Genomic DNA, 26,336 nt, shown 5'->3' with positions numbered 1-26,336 from the left:
TGTATACATCAATTGTGTGTGTAGTTTGTGCAGTGTAAATGTGGTATATGTGTGTTTTTTTAAGTTTTTTATTTTCATTCCAGTATAGTTAGAGTACAATGTTGCATTAGTTTCAGGTACAGTATAGTCAAATCAGATCATTAACCATGGCTATTTTAAGTCTTTTATCATTTACAGACACTCATGCTTGTACTCAGATGCTTTATGAAAGTTTCCTGCAAATGTGCTTCATCTTCAGTGAGACTCATGGAAAAAACTCTGAGTACAGGTTTCTGATAAGCTTAAGATCATAAAACTGAACTAGATAAAAATTTCCAGAACTAGTGGAAAAATTGGATTCAGGAAGAACAAGAATTAATAATATGAGACTGAATGATTTGAGGAAGAGGATTATACTTTTAATGACTTTTTGTTTGAAACATTGTTGACTTTTTAAAATGTTTTTTTCCCCAGAGTTAAGAAAACTTTTTCTCTTAAGCTGACTTATAGCAATTTGATAAAATTATACCTTTGTGAACAAATTAAAACATTTATCTTTTCTCTTTACCAGAACCCTCCAGAATTCAGAAAATCTCAGTAAGTATTCTTATATTTTTGTGGCAATATATTTATTTGCATAAGTTCAATAAGAATCTGTTATTCTTATGACAAGATACAAATAAAAACACTGGTTATATTACCAAGGCTTTGACTGGAATGTCATATATGACCAACATAAACTCAGATATGACCAGATAGCCTGAAGGAACTAAGGCTGGCTTTATGGAGCTAATAAAGCCCTCTTGGAAATGTCAGCCTGATACCTTGCTTACAGAGGTCACTTCCTGGCGGGTGCAGGAACCTCAGAATATTTTGGGGACCTCAAGAAGAGAGGAATTGACCACAATTTATGGGCTTGTCTTCTGGCCCTGAGAGACTAAGGCTATTAGAAGTTAAATCTAGAGATTCCTTATGAAAAGTTCCAACAAAGCAAGTTTTAAAGAGTTTGCACGGTCAATCACTATTCTTGCTGCACTTATGTAAATAATTAGGTTGAGGGTTTTTTTGAAACGAGTTATTTTTCCAAGCAAATTAGTGTTATTTTGGTTATCTTTGGTAAAAATGAGGGTGATTATGTAGAGAAATTATGTTTCAATAGCACATCTTTGTATGTATTAGATTTTAATACTATTCATTATAAAATGGACTAGATCCTGTTTTCTTCTCATGTCCTCCAATGCGAAAATCACCAGAGATGTTTGAACTGCAAACCAGGAAGATTTGTGAGATTGCACTACCTATCCTCACTCTATCTGAAGATACTTCAAGTGTGACATTGGAAGTCTTCTCAACTGGCTACCCTCAGCACTCAGAACCTGGCTTAACATTTGGTCCAATTAACCATTGTTTTTCTTTTGTTTCCATAGAAACCCCTCTTATTTAATATCTGATTACTTGAAACATAGGTCTAACTTTGAGAACATACCTGTATCATGCCCCCCTGAAATGAGTTTGACTGAAATTACCTATTGTCAGGACTAAGAGACTGGATCAGTGAGATGAAACAACTTGTTAGCTCAATTTTTTAATATGTGAAACTCCCACGGAAGTTTCAGATGGGGGAGTGGGAGAGGTTTAGGGCAGACTCCCTGACCATCTGAATGTGCCACTTTAGCATGTAGATTATTTTGAGCTAAAGGCACTTGAGACCCAGTGGGCTCAAGAGAAACTTTGTCCCTCATTTAGCCACACAGAAGAATCCAAATTGGAGGTCTTTCCCATAATAAGTGTTATTAGCAGAGATAAATTTTATCTGAGTGACCCATCTGTATGGCAGGGCAAACATCTAATTACCAAACATCTGTTCTTCTTTTCACCCTGGAAATGTATTTTTTTGCTCTGAAATCCCAGACCCCTATTCCCCTCTTGTTCAGAATGACATATATACCTCATTCTGTCTGCCTGTCTTTGGCATTTCCATGTCTATGTGTATTCCCTATACATATGCCTATTATATTTGATTTTCTCCTGTTAATCTATTTCATATTAATTTGATTTTTATTTTTTTTTATTTTTTTTTATTTTTTTTTAATTTTTTTTTAATTTGATTTTTAGTCCAGCCAAAAAGACCTTGAGCGGGCAGGAGTTCTTGCCTCCTGAGAGTAGTCCTTCTAAATCCTGATCCAGACTTTTTACCACAACTAAGCTCTTCAGTATTGCAAATCAAATGCCTATTGCTTCCTTTTACCAATCTGGGAATTCAGAAGGCTTTCAACTGCCTTGAAATCAATCATTTCCACTGTTTCTTTCCTTTCCTTATTTTTGATTTAAGACATTGAGTATATATTAAATGTCTGTGTGTTCATCATGATGGGAATGCAAAGAAACATGTTCCCTACTCATGAAGCACTTACAAGTGTTAGTTGAGAGTAGAAATACATATGATCATATTCATGGCAAGACATAATTATGGGAAAAATCCTGTGGATTTCCCCTGAAGTTGGTGTGTAACAAAAGTTTATTCCTTTGTAGACCATAACTTTTTCATTTTTCAGTGAGACCTTTGAAGAATCCTTTAGCAAGGCTGCTTATCTAAAGAACAGAATTTTAGCCGTATTAAGATGGGGCTGTCATTTTCAGTGGTATTGTTCTTTAAATGGAGCATAGCATCATCTTTGCATTGGACTAACTGGCCAACATAATTGGTGTAGTTTGTTTTTGTCTCTTTATGTCTTTGGAGTTATAATGTAAGTTAAGGAATATGGATGGAACAACACAAACCAAATGGTTTTCCAACCAACTGTTCTGATGTGATGCACGAGAAATAGCCTCAGCCAGTCCTGGGAAGTGGTAAACTGTGATGAAGAGCATGGGATTTTTGTTAATAACCATTCATTAAGCAGATACCTATAAATATTTCTTGAGTCCTTACTATATACAATGCACTATTGAATACTCTGATGATATAGCAGTGAATAAAAGGGAAAGTGAATATAGAGCTTATGTTCCAGTGGGGCAGACAGGCAATGACCAATCACTTAGAAAGTTCACATAGTAATGAGTGCTGTGCAAAGAAAAACGTGATTGATGATGAAGCACAGATGGGAGGATCCATGAAGCCTTCTGGGGAAATATGACCTTCAGGGTAAGACCCAAATGATAAGAAGGAGGTGGCAGGAAGACCTGGAGGAAGGGCAGGGAAGATGCTTCAGGCAGAAGGAGCATCAGGTGGAGAAGCCATGAGATCAGATGGTCTGGGCACATTTCAGAAACAGAATTTAGGCTGGTGTGGCAAGAGCCTGCAGGAGAAGAGTTATAGGGCAGGGGGTGAGATCAGAGAGGCAGGCAGGGGCCTGACCATGGCAGAATTTTTTGGCAGAATAAGAAGTTTGGTTTTAACTCCAAAGGCAATAGAAGCCACTGGAGGATTTTAAGCAGGGGAGTCATATGATCTAATTTGCATTTTAAAAAGCATACTCTTGATGCTGTGACAAAAGTGAATTATAGGAAGGAGGGAGAGAAGCAAGGAGACCAGTTAGGATGCATGGGAGTATTCCAGATCAGAGATGGTGGTCTCTGAACAGGAGCAGAATGATAATACAGACAGACCTGATTACTTGACTCACTAGCAAGGAGAAACTGGTAAACTCTGGTTGCTAAGCCCTAATTTCCTCACCCATAAAAAGCAGATAGTAATATCCATCTTGCAGATTTGTTTGGGGGATTGCCTGAGATAAAACAGAGTGCCTGCTACAAAGCCAAAGGATAGCATGCTGGCAATCTAGATTGGGAGTCAGCAAACTGGCTCATTTGGTCCACCATTTGTTTTTGCTAATAAGTTTTATGTGAACATGACCATGCCCATTTGTTAGGCATGATCATTCTCATTGTACAACAGTGAAGTTGAGTAGTTGTAACAGAAACCATAGGGTCTGTAAAATCGAAAATACTTCATCTCTGACCCTTTATAGAAAGAGTTTGCTGACTGCGACCAAGACTGTAACAAAGAGTAGAAAGAATGTAAGACAGATGTACTATATCTATATACCTAGGAAGTGGTGCATTCAGAGAAATATTGGTGGCATGTCATGCAGTATATTTTTCAAGTGGTCTGTGAAAGAGAAGGCCCAGCTATAAAGAGGCGATCAATAAAAGCATTTGAAATAAACTTAAAATGTCATTGTCATATAAACCAACAAATAATACCATGTAACATTCATATAATGTCTCTATCTTTCCATTCTGTTCATCAATAGTTTTATTAAAATCACTCACTATAGATCTATAAATTCAATGTAAAAGAGGATAAGTGATGGAGAGGATAAGAAATATATTTCAATTAATTGGAAGACCCATACCTAAAAGACAGAGTTCAGTCAGGCCGTCAACAAGTATTAATTTAGCATTAAGTACGTGCTAGGTCCAGTGTTAGGTGCTGGGATATATGGTGGTAGGCATATACTACTTCCAGCTTTCACGGTACTTTGAGTTTAATGTTTCCTTTTAGGGAAGACCTATAGGACAGTGTGTGAGCATCTCTGTGAGAAGAAAGTAAGACCCTCTCCTTCTTCAAGATACTTTATCTCCATCTATAGTAAATATTTTTAAAATATTGTTTTTCTTGCTCATCATTGGGGAAATACAAATCAAAACCACAATGAGATACCAGCTCACACCGATCAGAATGGCTAAAATTAACAACTCAGATGTTGGCAAGGATGTGGAGAAAGAGCAACCCTATTGCACTATTGTTGGGAATACAAACTGGTCCGGCCACTCTGGAAAACAGTGTGGAGGTTCCTCAAAATATTAAAAATAGAACTACCCTACAACCCAGCAATCGCACTACAAGGTATTTACCCAAAAGATACAAAAATGCTGATTTGAAGGGGCACATGCACCCCAATGTTTATAGCAGTACTATCAACAATAGCCAAGTTATGGAAAGAGCCCACACGTCCATCAACCGATGAATGGATTAAGAAGATGTGGTATACAATGGAATACTGCTTGGCGATGAAAAGGGATGAAGTCTTGACAATTGCAACAATGTGGATGGAACTGGAGGGTATTGTGCTAAGTGAAATAAGTCAGAGAAAGGCAGATACATGATTTCACTCATATGTGGAATTTGGGAAGCTTAACAGGTGATCACAGGGGAAGGGAAGGAAAAAAAAGATAAAAACAGAGAGGGAGGCAAACCACAAGAGACTCTCAAATACAGAGAACAAATTGAGGGTTGATGAGGGGTGGGGGAGGGGAAGGGTTAAATAGTTGATGGGCATTAAGGAGGGCACTTTTTGGGATGAGCACTGGGTGTTATATGTAAGTGATGAGTCACTGGGTTCTACCCCTGAAGCCATGCATGCTAACTAAGTCGAGAATAAAAAAATATATATAGTGGTTTTCTTAGGGCTATCTGCCAAAAACATGTAATATAAATATTCAACTCTACAGTAACTGCAATGTGAATGGCACCTGGGTGTGGCGCCCTTTTGCAGTACAGAAACTTGCTCAATTATATGCAGAAGTACAAGTATTTAGATGAGAAAGTGACTATAATATTATAAAGAAGGGACAGCCCTGGACTGAGGAGTGTGAAGACTGTTTCACTGGTTGTCAGATTTAACTAAGTCGGTGATCCCTAAGTTGGATTGTATCCGTATCCTAAGAGTGTCCACAAGAATTTCATATGACTCTCTAAACCTTTTAATGTAAAATTTGAACAAGCTACACACTGTTCTTGAAAGAGTGGACAAGGGGAAGAGCGGGCAAAATAAAACCATCAGTTATAGGATGTCTTTGTGACTGGAAAGTTGATGCTCTTGGAGGGCACAGCTGGTTTGGGGGCAGCGTTGGTGAGTTGTGCTGTTGTGTTTCAATTTTCATCAAGTTGAACTTATTTATTTACTTATTTTCCAGTTTGAATTTAAAAACTCAGATTGGAAGTTCAAGGTTTTATATCACACAGTGATATACAATTAGAATCCCTAGATGCAGGAGTCCTGCAGAAGGCTACTCGAAACAGCTGTATAAAACACAAAGGCTGAAACTAGGCGATTCCATGGGAGCTGGGAGCAAAGCATGTAAGGAGTAGGTCAAGGAGCTTCATGGTTATTATTTCCCTCGGCTCAGGCCAAAGATGCAAACACCTGAATTAAAAGATCTTGGTTCTGGTTTATCAGAACTAAAAGGAAGAGAGCAAAAGAAGCAACAGGGAACTAAAAGGAGTATGTGGGGAAAAAGAAAACATTTTAAAGGAAAATCTGTTCCTTTTTAATCTCCCAATCCCGTTCTCAAGGTGTCATTTTCTTTCACTCCTTTCCTCTTGTGTCCTAGGTGCCATGTCAATGAACAACTCAAAGTGCCTCTTTCCTTTACTTTCCTAAGCACCCTCAATCAGAATCATGCAGCTTATTTCAGTGGGAATTCAGCCAAGGGTAATAAGGGAAGTTTGCTTTTCCTTCTTACTATGAGGCTGAAATTTATCAATTTATTTCTCATTGCTAATTACTTTTGCTTTATGGTAACTTTTTATATGTATTTTTAAGGATTGATATTACTATTATTCATACTATCATCACTTTATGTGTTTTTGAAATTCCAGACCAAAGTACGGGGAAGTGATAAATCATGTTAATTGGAATATGGAAATAGAGTTTACCACACTGATCTTTTCTATAACTCTACTATGAAGTTTATTACGATTCTGATTCTGATTATTACCCTTTTTTGTAAACTATTTTGTGATTGGGTTTTTTTTAAGTTTTATTTTTAAGTAAGTAGTATCTACATTCAACGTGGGGCTCAAACTCATGATCCCGAGATCAAGAGTCACATGCTCTACCAACTGAACCAGCCAGGTGCCCCATGTGATTGGGTTTTTAAAATATGTTGAGTTAAGGGGTGCCTGGGTGGCTCAGTCGGTTGAGCGTCCGACTTTGGCTCAGGTCATGATCTCCCAGTTTGTGAGTTTGAGCCCTGCGTCGGGCTCTGTGCTGACACCTTGGAGCCTGGAGCCTGCTTTGGATTCTGTGTCTCCTTCTCTCTCTGCCCTTCCCCCACTTGTGCCCTGTCTATCAAAAATAAATAAAATATAAAATATGTTGAGTCAGACAATGTTTCTCATTCCATAGGAGATACCCGAATAATCCCTATTTCCTTTGAAACGTTGAAGAAATTTAAGGAACTAAGTGATGGAAGTAGACACTAAAATATGTTATTTAACCGTATTCTAAATGGGATTGTAAAAACTTACTCAATACACAAACATTGTCTTCTCATTCCAGTTGACTTTGATAAAAATTTTGCTAAGCCATGATCTTTACTGTATATTTAGAAGTATGAGTTTCTACCCAGTAGAGACCATAAATGGGGAGAAAGGCCAAAAGCCACAAGAGAAAAAACATTTTGGTTCAACTTTGTGCTTTGTGAGCTGTTTTCTCTCTTAAAATTTACAAATTAAGGGACATATTCCTATACACATTCATAGTCCCCATGGGTAGTGGTAACCAAATATGTTTCTTTTGAGAAATGTTTTTTTGTTACTTGCTTATCTTGTGAAACAAATACACATTCACTAACCATAATCTCCTGAACTTAGAAAAAAAATTTTTTCTCACAGGCAAAGACTTTCTGTAGTAACTCTTATTTCCCTGCTAATTACAGATTCCATAGACATCATGCAAAAAATAAACTTTTCTCATTTGCTAATGTCCAGGTGGGAAATTCCTACTGTTTAAACACACTTGTGAGTTAGAGTCTGATTATAGTATAAATTACTCTGGAAGGAATAGAGTGTCTAATTGAAGTTGTGGGGAAATATATAAATGTAGAAGCAGCAAAGGTATGACAGGGTAAGAGCCCTTCTAGTGGTGGTTCTTGAAGTAACATTAGGTGACTTAAGGACAAGGTATTCACTACTTCTGTTAACACTGAGGAAAATGTTTACATCTATTGCCAGTGCTTGTATCCTCTAAACCCTTGTTAATTTTTTTTTTTATTGAAGAGAGAGGGTTCAGGCAGAATACAGAATAAATCAAGAAATTTACAATAATTTGTTTTCATCATATCTGTTGGGTGCAAGTGAAAGTGGTTTTCCACTAACATAGTAAGATAATATTTCTTTTAAAAATAAATAAGCTAAGAGTAAGTTAATGTAAATGAAAATATTAAGTAATAAAGGTGATACACAAATATGGCAAGTATTGTGAAGTGATAGAGTTCAGAATATTCCATTAGAGTTCTCTTAAAAGAGGTTAAATTGTCTTCAACCCAGACTTCTTCCAACTTCTTTTTTATCTTTCCTTCTTTCCTCTTTCCTCCTCTGATATGTTCTACTCTCAATGATTCAACAGCATGTACTGAGCCCATGTGTAGTGTCTGACATTGTGCTGGTTACTGTGAACACAGAAATACAGAGATTAATACATCATCATCTTCACTTTCAACCTGCTCAGTCTCACTGCAGACACAGTTATGCAAACAATTATTATACAATGAGAAATCTGATGTGCATGCACGGTATAGTGTAGCCCAGAGGAGGGACAGCCGTGCAGGAAGCAGGGAAAGGTATCGGGTTTCGACCTTGGGAATCAGTCCGATGAAATAATAGTCCAAGTTCATAAATATATCCTTAATCTATTCAGCAAACCTCTATTGAGCCTGATGTGTTAAATACTGGGGATTTGGACATGAAAAAGATACAGTTGACACTTCAAGACGCTTTTGATTATAAGGGGAGACAGATAAGGAAAACAATGGTTATATAGATCTATATACCTTATCTGAAACTTTTGAAGGCAGATGAGTGTCACAATCCTGAATTTTTAGAATGTTAGTAAGGTGCACATACTGTATACTGCATAACAGCCATAAAAGCGTATGGAGCAGTACCCCACAATGAAAACATGTGACTACTCACACTAAATGGAATAAAGACTAAATGGAATAAATAGCCTCACATCAATTTGGTGTAGGTTATTAGTTATTGTAACATTTAAGATTTCTGAATTCAGAAGAGGGTGGATCTGTTCTTTAAAATAACCACAGTTATGTTGCCAGTTGTTTTGGAAGAACAAAGAAAGGGTGATGAAACACATTAAAAAAAATTTTAAGTCATCTCTAAAACCAACATGGGGCTCAAACTCATGACCCCGAGATCAAGAGTCACAAGCTATACCAACTGAGCCAGCCTGGTGCCCCGAACCACATTCTAATTGAAAAGTTGTTAGGGAAGCCTTCCTTAAAGATGTATTTTCTGAATGGGGTCTTGCTGGATGAATAGGAGTTAACCCCACAGAGACAATGGAGAAGACAAAGGAGGCTTTGGGGCGAAGGGTTTTCTAGGCAGTAGGGACAGCCTGTAGAAAGACAATGGACTTAGTGTTTGGGGGGAAATGATTCAGAATGGCCAGGTGAAGGTGTGTCTGAGACAGAGACAGAGAAGGGCATGGAGATGGAAATGTTGATGGAGGACAGCTGAGATCAGGTAGATGCAGTGGTCAGGGCCCCTTGCTAAATCTCACCTTTATCCTGAAGCATAAAGAGAGCTAGTATGAGATTTTAACAGCATGTAGTCATGTGAACAGATTTGAAATTATAGAAAAATCATAATATTGGATGACAGAGCTGAACCACTACACAAATTCAGGCTTCTGTGGTTGTCTAATTAGAGATGAACAGAAAATGCAAGTTGACATGGTTTGCATATAGCAATTGCTCAATAACTTGTAGCGATTGGAAGGGCAAAGGCAAGGGTGTAGTGGGGAAGACTTAGAGATATTTCAGGGAATTATCTAGGACTCAGTATCTGATTGGACTAGGAGAGAGGGAGTGCAGAGCCTCCTTCCCTCCAAGACCTGCAAGTCTCCTCTCCTGGTTTCAGGGTCCCTGTTGCTTGGCATTCCATTTTGGACATGATGAAGTATGGGTTTGGGGATTAGGGAAATTATCTCCATTGGATTAGGGAGTCATCATGTGGAAGCTGAAGCCTTGATGTGGATGGGATCACAGAGAGACAGTGCCTGTATGAGAAGAAAGGAAGACTGAGGTCAAAGTCCAAGAAAATACTTAAGGAGAAGGAAAAGAAACTGTTGACCACGTTAATTGCCCTAGAAAGATCAACTGAGACAAAGTCTGGAAAACTCCACAATGGACATGACCAATAGGATGTCAAATGTGATTTTAAAAGAGCAGTTTCAGTCACTGAAGAGGGGCAGAGAGCGACTCTGACAGAGGACTATGCAAGGGACCACCGTCCTTTTAAGACACCTGGCTGTGATGGGAGGGACAGAGAGCAGAAGGCCAAAATTAGAAGCGGTCATGGGGTGGTATGGAAAGATTTGGGTTTAATTTTAGTTTTTAAAGGTAGGAGTGCTGCCAGACGCCCAGCTTTTCCAGTGGTGTCACAGCCTGCCTCTGGGTGAGAAGTGTGTTTAAGCTGAACACGAGTGTTTCTCAGAAGCAGACGGACCGATAAACAGACTGGACTGGAAGAGCTCTGCAAGAGAGCACAACTTTCTAGGCTCGGCTCTTGTGCTAACTTGTTGTGCTGACTTCCTGCTGGGCTTTTGCACCTTCCTCCCTCCTTTGTCTATCTGGTTGGCTCCTTGCTACTTGTTTAAGATGGCTTTTATGGCTGTAAGGGTGCCTGGGAGCTGGCTTGTAAAATACCTATGTTTGTGCAGGATTTACCAAAGAGATGCTCTTCCCAAGCTACCCCATTCGTTTAGCCTGAATTGTGTGTTTCCTACATTTGACTGAGCCCAACCGATTCCTGAGCAGCTGAGGGCATAACGCACCAGGCTGGGCACAGTAAAGATGTAAGGAGACAGAGCATTTGCCTCTCTGGAACTTACAATCCAAGATATGGGAGTGTTTTGTAAATAATAGTAGCACTGGCTCTTAAAACTTTTGGAGGATATGTAGATCTCTTTGAAAAGTTGAATTTAATATAAAATTTCAGAGTGTGTGTGGACATGCTAAATTCTGAAGTGGTTTTTATTTATTTAATAAGGATTTTTAAAAATGTGGGGCACCTGGGTGGCGCAGTCGGTTAAGCGTCCGACTTCAGCCAGGTCACGATCTCACGGTCCGTGAGTTCGAGCCCCGCGTCAGGCTCTGGGCTGATGGCTCAGAGCCTGGAGCCTGTTTCCGATTCTGTGTCTCCCTCTCTCTCTGTCCCTCCCCCGTTCATGCTCTGTCTCTCTCTGTCCCACAAATAAATAAAAAAAAAAAAAACAAAACAAAAAAAAAAAAACGTTGAAATTTAAAAATGTTTATTTATTTTTGAGAGAAAGAAACAGAGTGCAAGTGGGGGAGGTGCAGAGACAGAGGGAGACACAGAATCTGAAGCAGGCTCCAGGCTCTGAGCTGTCAGCACAGAGCCCCATGCTGTGCTTGGACTCACACACCATGAGATCATGACCTGAGCCAAAGTCGGACGCTTAACTGACTGAGCCAACCAGGTGCCTCTGAAGTGGTTTTTAAAACTCAAGTTAAGAATGTCCAAACTATAGAGTTGTTAGTGCTCTATTGGTTTGTAACCTTGGCCAAAATAATCTTTCTGAGACTCAATTTCCAGATTGTACTGCCTGTCTTGCAAAGATTTGGGGAGGACTAAATGTGATATTATGAGTATGATGCTTAGCACAGAGCCCAACATAAAGCTGGTGCAAATAAATGTTATTTCAGCTTTATGTGCGTTACGAAGGAAGTGAGCTAGGTGTTAAAATAGAGGCACAGCTAACTCACTACTTTCTGGTTAAGGAGTTATTCTGGCATCTAGTTGATGAAAACATTGTGCATTTCAATCATCTCATACCTACCTCTAGAATTTTATCTCAGTCCCACCTGAATTATTACTATCTTTATTTACATAATTTAAAAACACTTACATATACTGGCTTAAAAAGGAAACTGGATCCCTACCATAAATAGAAAACCACTTTCACTTGTCATAAATAGAAAGTAACAGTAACAATAAACAATGAAACTAAACAATGAAAATTTAACAATGCTATAAATTCTAGATACCAGTGCTCCCCTAGGGCTTTGAGCTTGGGACCTGCTCTTTGATAAATAGTTTAGTGTCAGAACACTTTCTTCTGGTTATAATCAGAAGAACTGGAAGAGAATTGAAAAGGAAATAACTTTCCCGCCAGTGTGATTCGCTGTTCTTTAATGCCCCGGCTCTGCTCGGTGCACGGACTGAACGCATCTCCCCTGACTCCAGTGACAGGCTCTCCCCCTTTGAGAGACATTGCTTCACACCCCGATCTGAATCTGAATAATAAATATTGTGGGGGGAAGCCTCCTGAATCCAACTGTCCCTCGGCCTGGTCCAGGACAGGAGCTCTGCAAGCCCGGCTATTTAAGCCTCTAGAAACAAGGCTACTCAGAGGTCCTGTCCCCTATTTCTTTGCTAGATCAGGCTCAGCGCCTACCTATCCCGGACGGCTCTGGAATTTTATTTTTTAACTGGACAAGTAGCCGAAGCATTCTGTGTGCTGCCGGCACCCCGGTGGGGAGGACGGGAGGCTGTGGACACTGTTTTGAAGCTGTCTGCCTGGCAGACTCGGCTTCTGTATGGGTTATATGCTATAGATTGATAATAATAAAAAAGCAAAAGCAGCATTGCTCAATGATTTTACTCACTTGAGCTTCAATAAGCACCAATTAATCAAAGAATCAGAGACTTTTATTACTATTTTGTTACAATGGACGTGGCTAGGGGAACTGTATTCAGCAGCCCGCGAGAACCAGGACTTGCCCTCCCTCCCTTCCCGGAGCTACCTCGGCTCCCCTCCTCCCCAGGTAAGGCGCCGCACCCCACAGTCCCGCTCCGCGCCCGCGGCCGCTCCGACCCCCGAGCGCCCGCCGACTGGGCATGCTCGCCCGGACTGGGCGGCCAGCGGGGCGCGGGCTCGGCCCTCCGCCGCGCCCCTACCTGAGGCGAGGCCCGCCCCCCGCACACCGGCCCGGGCGGGCACCTGGCGGGCGCTGCGGACAAGGCAGGGGGAGGAGACAGCCGCGGGGCGGGCGCCGCGGGGCCGCGCGTGGCGTTGCCGAGCCGCAGCCGAACTTTCTCCCCAGAAGTCCCGCTTTTGGGGTCAGGAGGAGCGGGGCGGGGAGCGGAGAGCGGAGTTCCTGGAAGGAGCGGCGGCCGCGGCTGGGCAACATGGCCTCCTCCACCTCCTCCCCTCCGGCCGGGGCCGAGAGCACCCCTCCTGCGCAGGTGAGCGCCGCCCCGCCCCCCCTACCTGTGGCTTCCTTCGCGGCGTGGGCACGCGGGCGGCCGGGGGCTGGGGGCGGCGGGGGCCGCGGGGCGCCGGGGTCTGCCTGGACTCCTGCGCACCGGGGTGCGCCGGGCGGCCCCGGCCAGGCGAGCGGAGGGGGAGCGGATCCCCGCGGGTCGTGGGGTTCTGGCTGCGCCGAACTGAAGCCGCGGCCCGGGGCGGAGGCGTGAGCAGTGCTGGTGTGCCCCGGCGCTCGAGCATCCCCGGGAAGGACGGAGGAGGGCCAGAGGGTCTCGGGCTTCTGCTTCGAAACGTTTGCCGCTTAGAAAAGCGCGGCCCAGGGCTCGGGACGCGCTCATCTCTTGGGCTTCCAGTCTCTGGGCTTTTCTGGTCTGGGCTCGCCCCTCCAACTCCGTGCCAGGCTGAACGCTTCGTAGGGACAAGACCGAAGTAGGCTGCGGGTTTGGCCGGCAGGAAATCACCTGGTGCTGAAAGTTACCTTCAGAATTAGTCTGCCCTTTTTTTTTTTTTTTTTTTTAAGGTGAGTCAAGATACTTTGTTTTAACCCAGTAAGAATACAAAATATACCTAAAGGTTGGGACATAGATGAAAGGCAGACCTGTACGGATGTAGTGGCAGTGCCTGGGGATGGCTTGGGGTGGGATTACCTCCTCCTCTAATCTTCGACTGCCTGCCATAGGCATGCAAGTGAAACACGAGGTAAAAACCGGGTGCGTGATGTGCAAAACCACAGCTTCCAGATAAGTCTCCTTCCTCCCACCCCACACTCCCGAGCGGATTGCCACCTTTTAGCCCAGAGGCGTTCAGCGGCAATTTTGCAGCTGCCATTGGGTGTATAATATAGGATAATTGGTTTAAAACACTTGCGTATGTTTTCACGTTCATAGAGTGCCGACGGAAGTGGCCTCGAGAAACAGTAGTTGTCTTTGGGGAGGACCCGGGGAGGGGGGAAGGGGGTAAGGGAGACTTAATTTCACGTACCTTTGGGAACTTTTTCTTTTTTAACCATGTGCATGCAAGATCTATTTTAGAAAAATGAGAACTACCACCTTAAAAAAAAATGAGGTATGTGTGAGTAGCCTTGAAGGCAATAGTTTACTTAGTTTCAGATTACGTAGAATTTCGCTTGAAACATACAAATCTTCTAGCCCTTATCATGTCTCCTTTAGTTGCCAAAATCCTCAGGGAATCAAGGGGACGTCTTCAAAAGAAGACTCTTAAGTCTTGGCAAAGTTAATAGGTGGTTTCTATTGCTAATTTGATTCTGAATTTTAATTTTGCTTGTTTGAAAATTAAGTGTGGCTTGTCTAATTTTGGAAGAGACCACTTTCCATTTAAACGCACGTTTGGGAGTCATCCTAAGGTTGTAACCAGACCTTATTCCAGGAGGGTAGGCCACGCAGATAGGCTGGAGTAGGAAAATTGGAGGGAGACGGTCTCAGAGTGGACACGGATTGCTGCTTTAGCAGTTCTGGCATCCTTATAATCTGCTGACCTGGGCTCAGTCGGGAGCATCTTGAAGGCAGCAGATTCTCAATATTGAAAGTGGATGTAAAATTAAAATCACAGCTCTGAAATGAAAACTGAAAATAAAGCAATCTATTGAGCATCTTCAACACAGCCACTAATATCTAGAGGGCCCATTTCTCTTAGTTCTCAAATCAGTGGAGGATGAATAAGTGAGTTGTGAATCTGAGCTGTAGTTAAGTCAATGATGAACCATTTATGATGGTTCTCAGTGTTCTTTTTGTTAAAGCATAAATAAATATCTGTTTTGTAATCTACACAGTGGTATGTCAGGCTCCATAGCAGAGAATGTGGCTCAATGTCCTTCAGACAATATAAAGACCAGTCAGGGTGTTCTGGAATCCAAGGAAACACTGTGGATTCTGAATTTGTTTGCATTTTTGTGGTGGTGGTTACATTAGGACTGTGGTTTTCCTTTATTCAGTATTAAAAAAAGTTTTTTTCTTTCTACGGTGTTAATGGAGCAAGTGAGTCTGCTTAATTCTAGATTAATATTTTGGTAATTGAAAATAATATAATTTCTCTGGACTCTCAGGGTTGTTCTTAGCTTGATTTCTGATTAGTAACTTGTTTGTTTCAAATTTTTTTGTAGAATGTGTTACTATAATTATAGGAAATCAGTATAATCCAACTTAGAGAGCCTGTGAAATTCTAGCCTATGCAAGTGGCATTTTTACTTTTTTGAATAAACTAAAAACTTGCAATTAATGATACCAATTAACCTGACACTTTTATAACCGAGTGTTTATGAGTTAATAAATTTTAATTGAAATGTTTAGCCTTGCTACACTGTCTCCAAAGTTACTAAAGTCTACCCTTCTGAGAAGATCAAGGTTACTAATAATCTAATCAGATCTGAAGTAACCTTTCCCTGTATATATTGACGGGTCTGTTCATATAACTCTACCCTTGGATCTTACAGTGTGAATGCCAGGGAGGTGTTGGGTTAATGCCGGAACAATAAAAGTATCTGGAATAAGGCCATTTAATTTTGATTTTTCATTTCATCCTCTGTCAACAGTTTAAATTTGTGAAAACAGCTTACATTTTTTAAATTGCCTTCTATCCATGATATAATTTTTAAGATTAATTTGATATTACCTACTTTCTTTTAGACATTTAAAAATCTTATTATTATTACTTTTAATTAAAAAATTTTATTTATTGGGGCGCCTGCGTGGCTCAGTTGGTTAAGCGTCTGACTCTCGGTTTCAACTCAGGTCATGATCTCACGGTTTTTTGAGTTCAAGCTCCACATCAGGCTCTGCGCTGACCCTGTGGAGCTGCTTGGGATTCTCTCTCTCTGCCCCTCCCCTACTCACACTGTCTCTGGCTCTCAAAATAAATAAGTAAACTTAAAAAATAAAACAAAATTAAATTTATTATTATTTTTACCTACAAGACTTTTTTTTTTAAGTACTACAAGCCCAACTGGTTAGTTACAAATTGAAAGTTCCTACAAAGTTAAGTGCAGTCTCTGAGTATGTTTTTTTTCTGACTGGACCCTAAAGGATGTGGTAACATCTTCAAAATCTATAGTCACGGTTCAAGTACTCCTGGACACTTGTCTCAGTGTGTTTGAAATTGGGCAGACTTTCAAACAGATTTATCTTCCAATTGATTTGTGTCTTCCATATCTTCCAATGGATTTATATTCAAAAGGACAAAGATATTTCCAGGAACCAATCAGGTTCCTGTTTGGAGTGAGATAAATGGCACCAAAATAGAATCGATTCTTCCATGTTTTATAGAAATTACTCCTGAATTTCCTCTTTGGGAAAGTCCCATATGGATTGATTAGCAAGCATCTTATATTGGGCAGGAAGAAAGCAGGTACATGAAAGTTATGTGCTTTCAGATCTAAGTAGATGGTAGTATTTTTTTGGGATAAACTGTCTTTAGTACTTCATAATGTATATTATTAATAAGCAGAGATTAAGTGAACTAGCGTTTGGAGTTAGAAAAGAGAAATATTGAAAAATTGGCCCTAGCATGCATTTTGTTTTCTGGGTAGGGCATGAATATTCAGAAGTGGCCTGGTAGATGAAAGAGGCAGAATTGAAGTTAATTGAAATGCCATTGTAGAATAAAGAATTGTGTGTTGCTGAATTGGAAAGGCTGTTTCCTAAAGTGTTTTAGAGATAGCTACAGTGATTCATTAGTAGCTATTTTGTCCCTCTAGCACCGACTGCATTCTTGCCCAATGCAGTTCCTCTGGGTAATGTGAAGACTTCATGCCAATAGTCTGCCATGCAAGAGTCTGCTGCTGTTCTCCCCTTTGTTCATGTCATGACATTTTATGTGGAACCTTGGCAAAAAGCAGCTCTGCGACTGCAGCTTTGCTCGTTAGCATTGAACATAGGGCTTGACACACAGTAGGCCTTCAGTGAATGTTTGTCGAATGAATGATAGAATAAATGATGAAAAGGATCTGGCATTCAGATTCAGGAACAGATTTAGCCATTTGAACAATACTTTGGAGCTCCTATCAAGTGAAAAGCACGCCGTGTTGCACAGTTTTGGTTTTTACTCTCAAGAAGTTCATAATCCAACTTACTTACATTTGCATAGGACAAGACCTACACAGAGCCAGTACTGGAAATTTTTCCATGCATAGATTTTTGATTTAATCGTGTGCCATGTGCCTGATTTTAGTTTGGGCTTTAGTGTATAATCAAGAAGGGGAAATGTAGACAAAAGCACCTAAGAGTTTTAGGATGGCATCAGGAATGGAGAGACTTTATATTTCCTAGTTTCTGCACTGAAAAAATGCTGCAGAATAGAAATGTGTGAAAAGCCACAGAGAACTATATGGAAAGGTGCTCTAACTTTTTCTTGTTAATGGCTGTCTAATATCCACAGTGTGGATAGGCCATAATTTATTTACTGTTTTACCTATTAATAAACATTTACCTTGCTTCCAGTTTTTTGACCTCAATACACAGTGCTGCAAATAAATATCCTTACACATAAAAAAAAATTTGTAATCCAATTGGATGGAGAAGACATATGCATCTTTAATAATACCAGCCATGATTTCTTGTGCCTCTCATGGTGGATACTGCATACCTTAGCACAAACATTAGGGTAGGGTTTATTACCTCACCCCATTTTCAACACAAAGAAACTGAGCTTTCATAGTTTCACAGAAAGGCTGTGCAAGTTGTAATTTGGTAAGGGCCGAAACTGGATTGGAACTCCTGTCTGCTTGAGCAATGGGCAGAGCAGTGATGATGCAACCAGGAAGCCAGGAATGGAGTCCCCATAATCCAGCTGACTAGCACTGTGACCTCAGAATCTTATCACCTCTTTGGCTTTGCTTTCTGTCCTGGAAGGGGAGCTGGAATAAGTGGTTTCTAAGCTGTAGTCCAGCTCAATTAGTCTATGATTTAAAAAAAAAAAATGCTAAGAGAGAGGTGTAGGTAATTAGTAATAAAGTGATATATTTCCTTGTTTCTCGGAAGCATTTTCCCTTCATATTTTGGCATTCCTGATGTCAAGATAATTGCCTGAATGTTGAGAGCTTTTAAGTTTATTATATATTGTTTATTTTAAATGATTATTTTTCTCAGAAAATCAGATTTTAAAGAAATAGTGCTTTTTTGCAATTGATGATATCTTGCAGCATAAGGCATTTAATAGTTCCAGGGAGGAAATAGAAAGATTATCTCAGTGAGTTTGGGCTGATAATTGAACACTCACCAAGGACAAGGGATTTGAATGGAGTATAAAAGAAGAGGAATACTTCATATGTAGGTGGAAAGCAGTTGGGATAGCTGCTTGGACTCTGTGGGTCCTTTAGGTTTCCTCCCTCCCTTCCTTCTTTTCTTCCTTCCTCCCTCCCTCCTTTCCGCCCATTCTTCCTTCAATTTGAGAGGTAATCAGTGGTATACTGGTAAACTGCCTCTCAAAAAAAAAAAAAAAAAAAAGCCCTGATTTATAGCGTTTGTCCATTTCTGCGATGTAAATATAAGAATTCTGGTCGCCAATCCCGACGTGTGTGGGGAGTGGGGTTTCCCCTATGCAAACAAGCAATGCAGCAGGCTGTCCATTCAACTAATTTCCCACATTGTCTACCCAGACGTAGCATCAGATCCCACAGGTTAAAGGCTCAGTCACAGGTTACCCACTGCACCACTACCTCCCATATCAGTTTAAGCCCGAGTTACCAACTGTGCTTCTGACCAACTGGCTATAAACGGGAGGGTCTCATAACTCCCTCTTTGGGTTTGATTAACTTGCTAGAGCAGCTCACAGAACTTGGAAAAACATTTTATTTACTGGATTACTGGTACACCAGTCGATTACTGGTATCAGGATGTAACTCAGAAACAGCCAGATGGGAGACATGCATAGGGCAGGGTGTGGGAAGAAGGCTCAGAGCTTCCATGCTCTCTCTCTGAATGCCACTCTTACGGTATCTCCATGTGTTCACCATCCTTGAAGCTCTCGGTACCCCCTCCTTTTGGGTTTGAATGGAGGCCTCATTACACAGGCAGGATTGAGTAAGTTATTGGCCATTGGTGATTGATTCAACTTGTAGTACCTTTCCCATCCCTGGAGATTAGTGTGTGGGACTGAAAGTCCGAACCCTCTGATCCCATAGTCAACTCCACCGGCAACCAGTCCCTGTCCTTAAGAGTTTTCTAAAAGTCACCTCGTAACGTAACAAGATACTTTTACTCCTCTCATCACTTAGGAAATTATAAGGGTTTTGGGAGCTTCATGCCAAGAAATAGGGTCAAAGACCAAATATATATTTCTTAAAAATTATAGAATACTTCCACCATGACTGATTTCAAGCTGCCAGTGGGAGGTAAACATGGAGTTGGGAAGACATGTGCACAAGTGACTGGCAAGCTGGCATTAGCCAGCTGCAGCACACCAGTTACATATGGTAAAAGGCACTGAAATTTTTTTGGTTGAATCAATGATTTGTTTACTATATATTTGGCACTTACCGGATACGAGGCACATATGGGGATACGTGGATAAATAAGAGCTAGTTTTTACTCTTCATGATGTCTTAGTGTAGCTGGCCACTTAAATGAATGAAAAAAATTGTTATTTATTTATTTATTTATTTATTTATTTATTTATTTATTTAAATTCAAGTTAGTTAACTTACAGTGTAGTATTGGTTTCAGGAGTAGAACCCTGTGATTCATCACTTACATATAACACCCAGTGCTCATTCCAAAAAGTAACTTCCTTAATGCCCATCACCCATTTAACCCTTCCCCCTAACTACCTCCCTTCCAGCAACCCTCAGTTTATTCTCTGTGTTTAAGAACCTGTTACGGTTTGCCTCCCTCCTAAGGGAGGATTTTTTTAAGAAAAAATCTTAATTTTTCCTTCCCTCCCCTCATGTTCATCTATTGTATTTCTTAAATTCTATATATGAATGAAATCATATGGTATTTGTCTTTCTCTGACTGACTTATTTCGCTTAGCATAATATAATCTAGTACCATCCACGTTGTTGCAAATGGCAAGATTTCATTCTTTTTGATTGTTGAGTAGTATTCCATTGTGTGTGTGTGTGTGTGTGTGTGTGTGTGTGTGTGTGTGTGTGTGTACATGCCACATCTTCTTTATCCATTCATCAGTTGATGGACATTTGGGCTCTTTCCATAATTTGTCTATTGTTAATGCTGCTATAAAGATTGGGGTACCTGTGCCCCTTCGAATCAGCATTTTTGTATCCTTTGGATAAATACCTTGTAGTGCAATTGCTGGATCTTAGGGTAGTTCTATTTTTAATTTTTAAGGAACCTCCATAGTCTTTCCCAGAGTGGCTGCACCAGTTTTCATTCCCACCAACGATGTAAAAGGGTTTCCCTTTCTTTGCACCTCGCCAATGTCTGTTTTTTCTTGAGTTGTTCATTTTAGCCATTCTGACAGGTCTGATGTGGTGTCTCGTGGTTTTGATCTCTATTTCTCTGATGATGAGTGACGTTGAGCACCTTTTCATGTGTCTGTTAACGATCTGGATGCCTTCTTTGGAAAAATGGCAATTGATGTCTTCTGCCCATTTCTTCACTGAAGAAAACTGTTTGTTTGGGCGTTGACTTTGAGAAATTCGGTACAGATTTTGGATACTAACCATTTATCCAGTATGTCATTTGCAAACATCTCCCATTCTGTCAGTTGCGTTTTAGTTTTGTTGATTCTTTCCTTCACTCCAGAAGCTTTTTATTTTGATGAGGTCCCAATAGTTTATTTTTGCTTTTATTTCCCTTGCCTTTGGAGACATGTCTTGTAAGAAGTTGCTTCAGCTGAGGTCAAAGAGGTTGCTTCTTGTGTTCTCTTCGAGGATTTTGGTGACTTCCTGTCTCACATTTAGGTCTTTCATCCATTTTGAGTTTATTTTTGTGTATGGCATAGGAAAGTGGTCCAGCTTCATTCTCCTACATGTCGCCATCCAGTTTTCCCAGCACCATTTGCTGAAAAGACTGTCTTTTTTCCATTGGATACTCTTTCATGCTTTGTTGAAGATTAGTTGGCCATGCATTTGTGGGTCCATTTCTGGGTTCTCTATTCTGTTCCATTGATCTACATATCTGTTTTTGTGCCAGTACCATGGAACCAGAAAAGACCCCAAATAGCCAAAGTAATGTTGAAAAAGAAAAGCAAAGCTGGAGGCATCACAGTTCTGGACTTTAAGCTGTATTAAATGAATTTTTAAGTAAAGGAAGGACTCTTACACTGAGAATGGTTGATTAGCTCTCTGTTTTCCACTGAGAATAAAATAAATACCAAGTAGATCCTCAGATATCTAAGTTAGAAATGAGAGAACTGAGGTTTATAACTAGATTATTAGATGTTAGAGTGGTGAAACGTGACTTTTAAGACCTTGTTTCTTTGGAAGTCAAATTAAGCCTAATAGATTTTTCTTCCGCTTGTGTATGTGTTGGTGACTGTGCATGTTTATTAATCGCATTTATTGAGATACAATTTACAATTTGAGATTTACAATTTATAATTTGTGATATAAAATTCACCATATTAAATGTATAGTTAAGTGTACAAATATTATACTCCAACCATGACAAAATATTTATCATCCTATGTTTGCTTGTGTTCTTTCCCAATTAAATTCTCTGCAATCCTCCAGGCAAATACTGTTCTGATTTCTTTCACCATGGATTCATTTTGCCTATATGTTTTTTGTTTGTTTTTTGTACCTGACTTCTTTCCCTAGCATAATGTTTTTTTTTGCTGTTATCTTTTCATGCTGTTGTCAGTATTAGTAGATTATTCCATTTTATTGCTGAGTAGCATTTCAATGTATAGAATGTACCACAAATTGTTCATCCATTCATCATTTGAATTGTCTTCAGCTTTTGTCTATTATGGATAAAACTGCTATAAACATTTTCATATATATCTTTTTGTTGACATATATATCCCCCCCCAACCTTTTTGTGTATGTGTGAATGAGGTTAAATAACTAGGATTAGGATTGTAGAGTTGAAAGGTCATATATGATTGACCGTACAAGAAACAACTCACGTCTTTCTTCATATCTGTAGAGAATGAATGATCTCAGATCAGAATGGGAGGGAAGGGGAAAACCCATGGAGAAATTATTCCTTTGGCATGTGCTTAATATGAGAATTTTTGAAAAATATGATTTTAACAATGGAAGAAAGATGGATATTGAGAAAAAATTGATGTTAAGTAAGACTTTACAAGCTTGTAAACTATAAGTTTAATAGTTTTATTGAGATATAATTTATATACATAAAATTAATCCACTTACTGAGTACATGTCAATAAATCTTAATATATTTACAGAGTTGGAAAATCATTGCCACAATCTGATTTTAGAATATTTATTACCCTCTAAGAAGTGCTGACTTATGGTTAAAAAAAAAAACCCCAAAAACAAAAAAAAAACATGGTTTTGGAGTTAAGTAAGACCTGTGTTTTCGCCTGTATTTTACTAGTTAGCAACTGCGTGACCTTGGTAAGACAAATCTCAGTTTCTACATCTTTGAAACAGATGAAGACACCTCCTTTACTATGTATATACATATATATGTGTATATATATATATATTTTAATGTTTATTCTCGAGAGATAGAGAGAGACTGAGCATGAGCAGGGGAGGGGCAGAGAGAGGGAGACAAAGAATCCGAAACAGGCTCCAGGCTCTGAGCTGTCAGCACAGAGCCCAACACGGGGCTTGAATCCATGAACCGTGAGATCATGACCTGATCCGAAGTCGGATGCTTAACCGACTGAGCCACCCAGGCACCCCTACAATATTTTTTATAAAGATTATAAGTAATGCACACAAAGCACTTGGTACATAATAAATATTGACTAAATGGTAGTGTTTATTATTAAACTGTGTCTGCATTTTTGTAATTTCTGTGGTATTTTGTTCATATCCTTATAACTGCTTCAGTAGTCTCTCTGCTAAGGATGTCTTTGAACATATCTTTTAAATGTTTATTTATTTTTGAGAGGAGGGAGGGGCAGAGAAAGAGGGAGACAGAGGATCTGAAGCAGGCTCTGTGCTGATAGCATAGAGCCCCGTGCAGGGCTCAGACTTACAAACTGTGAGAGCATGACCTGAGCTGAAGTCAGATGCTCAACCCACTGAACCACCCAGGTGCCTCCTTTGAACATATCTTTTAAGAGGAAGTGAGGTAGAGTGGGAAGAGGACTTTAGATAAACGTACTGAGATGTTCCAGCTCTTCCATTTAATTGCTCTATTGGACAAGTCACTTAACTGTGTCTGTTTCCTTCTATGAGGAATTATAGTAATAACATCCACCTTGCAAGATTGTTCTAAGTGGTTGAGGAAATACACATGGCATGTTGATATAGTAGGTGCTCAGTAAATAGGAAGTGTTATTCTATGATATCAGAAGCCATCATCTTTAAAAAAATTTTTTTTAATGTTTACTTATTTTTGACAGAGAGAGCATGAGTGGGGAAGGAGCAGAGAAAGAGGGAGACACAGAATCCAAAGCAGGCTCCAGGCTCCGAGCTGTCAGTACAGAACTCCACATGGGCTCGAACTCACAGGGCTAGAACTCACAAACTGTGAGATCATGAAGTGAGCTGAAGTTGGTGCTTAACCGACTGAGCCACCCAGTCGCCCCTAGAAGCTACCATCTTTGAAGTGTTCACATCTAGGAATAAAATTTATGTACAAAATTCAAGGCATAGATGGAAAATTAGCTTATGTGTGCCTATTTGCTATATAAATGTTTATATTTTAGTACTAGTGGAGTGTAAGGACAAAGCCCTTAATAAAATATTTGATTAAATGAATGCATAGATGAGTAAATAAAGAAGAAAAAGCATTTTGTGTATATGGTTTTAGTCTCCCTCAGTGTTTAGGTATCTAAGAGAAAATTTCATTTTCCAAGCTTCAAGTTTATTTGCTTATCCCCTTCTATTTGGCAGGACAGGCTAGAGGGTGGGGAGCAGGATAATTAGAAATTAGAGTAAGAACAAGAATTATAATTTTTTTAAAAAAGGACTATAATTGCTGACATTTGTAAACAGCTATTTATATTTTAAAATAACTTTCATGTTATTTTTTTAAATTGGTATGTCAACAACCATATAAGGCAGTTGGAGCAAATAGTCTCATTTTAGGAGAAAGAAAGACAAGGTTCAGAGGTGTACTTGTTCCTGATCTTTATGGAACTAACAAGTGGCAAAGCAAATGAGGGAAGGGGGCAATAAATAAGAAAGCTTGTGTGCTGCTGGTGGGAGCTTAGACTGAGGCAGTCCTTCTGGAAAGCATCTGGCATTACTTAAGCAAATTAGCTAGTTATTTACTCTTAACAATTTAATTCCTACAGGTGGACACTGGTCCCCAAAGAATGTGTCCAAGGTTATTCACTGCTGTGTTATTAGCGGTAGGGGGAATGGGAGGTAACTGGGGACCACTGCTGGGAGGGGGAGTGGTAGAGTGGTGTGTATGCATCATGGAATTGTCTGTAGCCATTAGAAGCAACAGATTAGGTAAACAAAATCAACATGAATGGATCTGAAGAATGGAGTGCTTGGGGGGGCACCTGGGTGGCTCAATTGGTTGAGCATCCAACTGTTAATTTTGGCTCAGGTCATGATCTCGTTCATGGGATTGAGCCCACATCGGGCTCTGCACTGACAGTGTGGAGCACGCTTGGGATTCTCTCTCTCTCTCTCTCTCTCTCTCTCTCTCTCTCTCTCTCTCTCTCTGCCCTTTACCAGCTCCTGCTCTCTCAAAACAGACAAATAAACAAACAAACAAAAAAAACCTTAAAAAAGAAAAGAATAGAGTGCTTGGTGAAAAATGTAAGAGTGAGAGACATATTAATTGTTTATGTGAATTAAAAATTCATAAGCATAAGCACAGTAGGCATTTCATAAGAAACTTACATAAAATACTCATTAAGTACATTAGAATAACTGCTGGTGGGACCCAGTGAATAGAAGTAGGCTATGTAGATAAAAAAGAATTAATAAAGAGAATAATGATAAGGTGCTATGAACCATTACATATGGCTCACTCAGCCTGCTGAATGATGAAGTTAAAAACAAAAAAGCCCAGCATATTGATATAGTTTGAATACCTTTTATGTGATCTCTGTTACCACTAGGCTTAACCAGGGAGAACCTGCTATCATTATACTGTATGGAATGGATATTCCAAGTGAAATAAAATTTGGATTGGTTTCTGAAGTTACAAGTAAAACTTCTCACAGAGAGCAGCACTATTTTTGTTGTTGTTGTTGTTGTTGTTATTGTTTTGTTTTTTTTTAATAAAGATTTATAAGGGGCGCCTGGGTAGCTCAGTTGGTTAAGCGTCTGACTTTGGCTCAGGTTATGATCTCGTGGTCCATCAGTTTGAGCCCCGCTTTGCGTTGTGTACTGACAGCTCAGAGCCTGGAACCTGCTTTGGATTCTGTGTCTCCCTCTCTCTCTGCCCCTCCCCAACTTGTGCTCTGTTTCTCTTAAAAATAAATAAATATTAAAAATTTTTTAAAAGATTTATAATATGGTACACTTGAGTTGGTATAATTTAAAAATTAAATTCCTTTTAAATTTTATATTTGGGATAATAGAGACAGATGTGTCATATGGTACAGTTTTTATGGAGTTAGAATGTAATATACTAAATATTTAATTATAAAATGATAAACTCCTTATTCTTCATGAATTCAAAACATACTCAGTATCCTGTTATATCTAGATGTAGTTGTCTTCGTGTATATTATTTTTAAAGGATATAAGTGTGATTTTTTTGGACAGATATATCCCCTTCTATTGTATTATTTGTTTTCCAAGTTAAATTTGAAGTGATACATCACTTTTTTGGTGGTATGGGGTGGCTTTAAGAAGTGCAGATTTATTATGTTGCAGTTCTGGAGGTCAGAAGTCCAAAACGGGTTGGTAGGACTTCCTTCCTTCTAGAGGCTCCAGGGGAGAATCCTTTTCTTTATTTTTTTTCAGCTTCTAGCGTCCACATGAGACACTTGGCTTTGTATCACTTTAACCTCTGCTTTTATCATCATTTGGAATAGGTTGCTTTTTAGTTTACCTTGCCTTTCTATTCG

The 26,336-nt window shown here is 39.7% G+C and overlaps 1 protein-coding gene across 2 annotated transcripts in view; it reads left to right on the top strand.

Annotated features, from left to right (window-relative positions):
• Nucleotides 1-13,108: 13,108 nt before the first annotated feature.
• ANK3 (ankyrin 3) overlaps nt 13,109-26,336 on the top strand; it is a 679,089-nt gene continuing 665,861 nt past the window's right edge. Inside the window, exon 1 of one of the 2 annotated variants that reach the window (XM_053910305.1) lies at nt 13,109-13,216. In XM_053910305.1, coding sequence (XP_053766280.1) covers nt 13,160-13,216 — 57 coding nt within the window. In that variant the 5' untranslated portion in view covers nt 13,109-13,159. The remainder of the gene's footprint in view (nt 13,217-26,336) is intronic. The other variant, XM_053910324.1, reaches the window with a different exon arrangement.

The sequence above is a fragment of the Panthera pardus genome, unplaced genomic scaffold (genome assembly GCF_024362965.1).
Source record: "Panthera pardus isolate Hobbes unplaced genomic scaffold, ASM2436296v1 HiC_scaffold_22, whole genome shotgun sequence".
Classification (NCBI taxonomy): domain Eukaryota; kingdom Metazoa; phylum Chordata; class Mammalia; order Carnivora; family Felidae; genus Panthera; species Panthera pardus.
The sequence above is the reverse complement of the archived record's forward strand: the minus strand, read 5'-3'. Positions and strand labels throughout refer to the sequence as shown.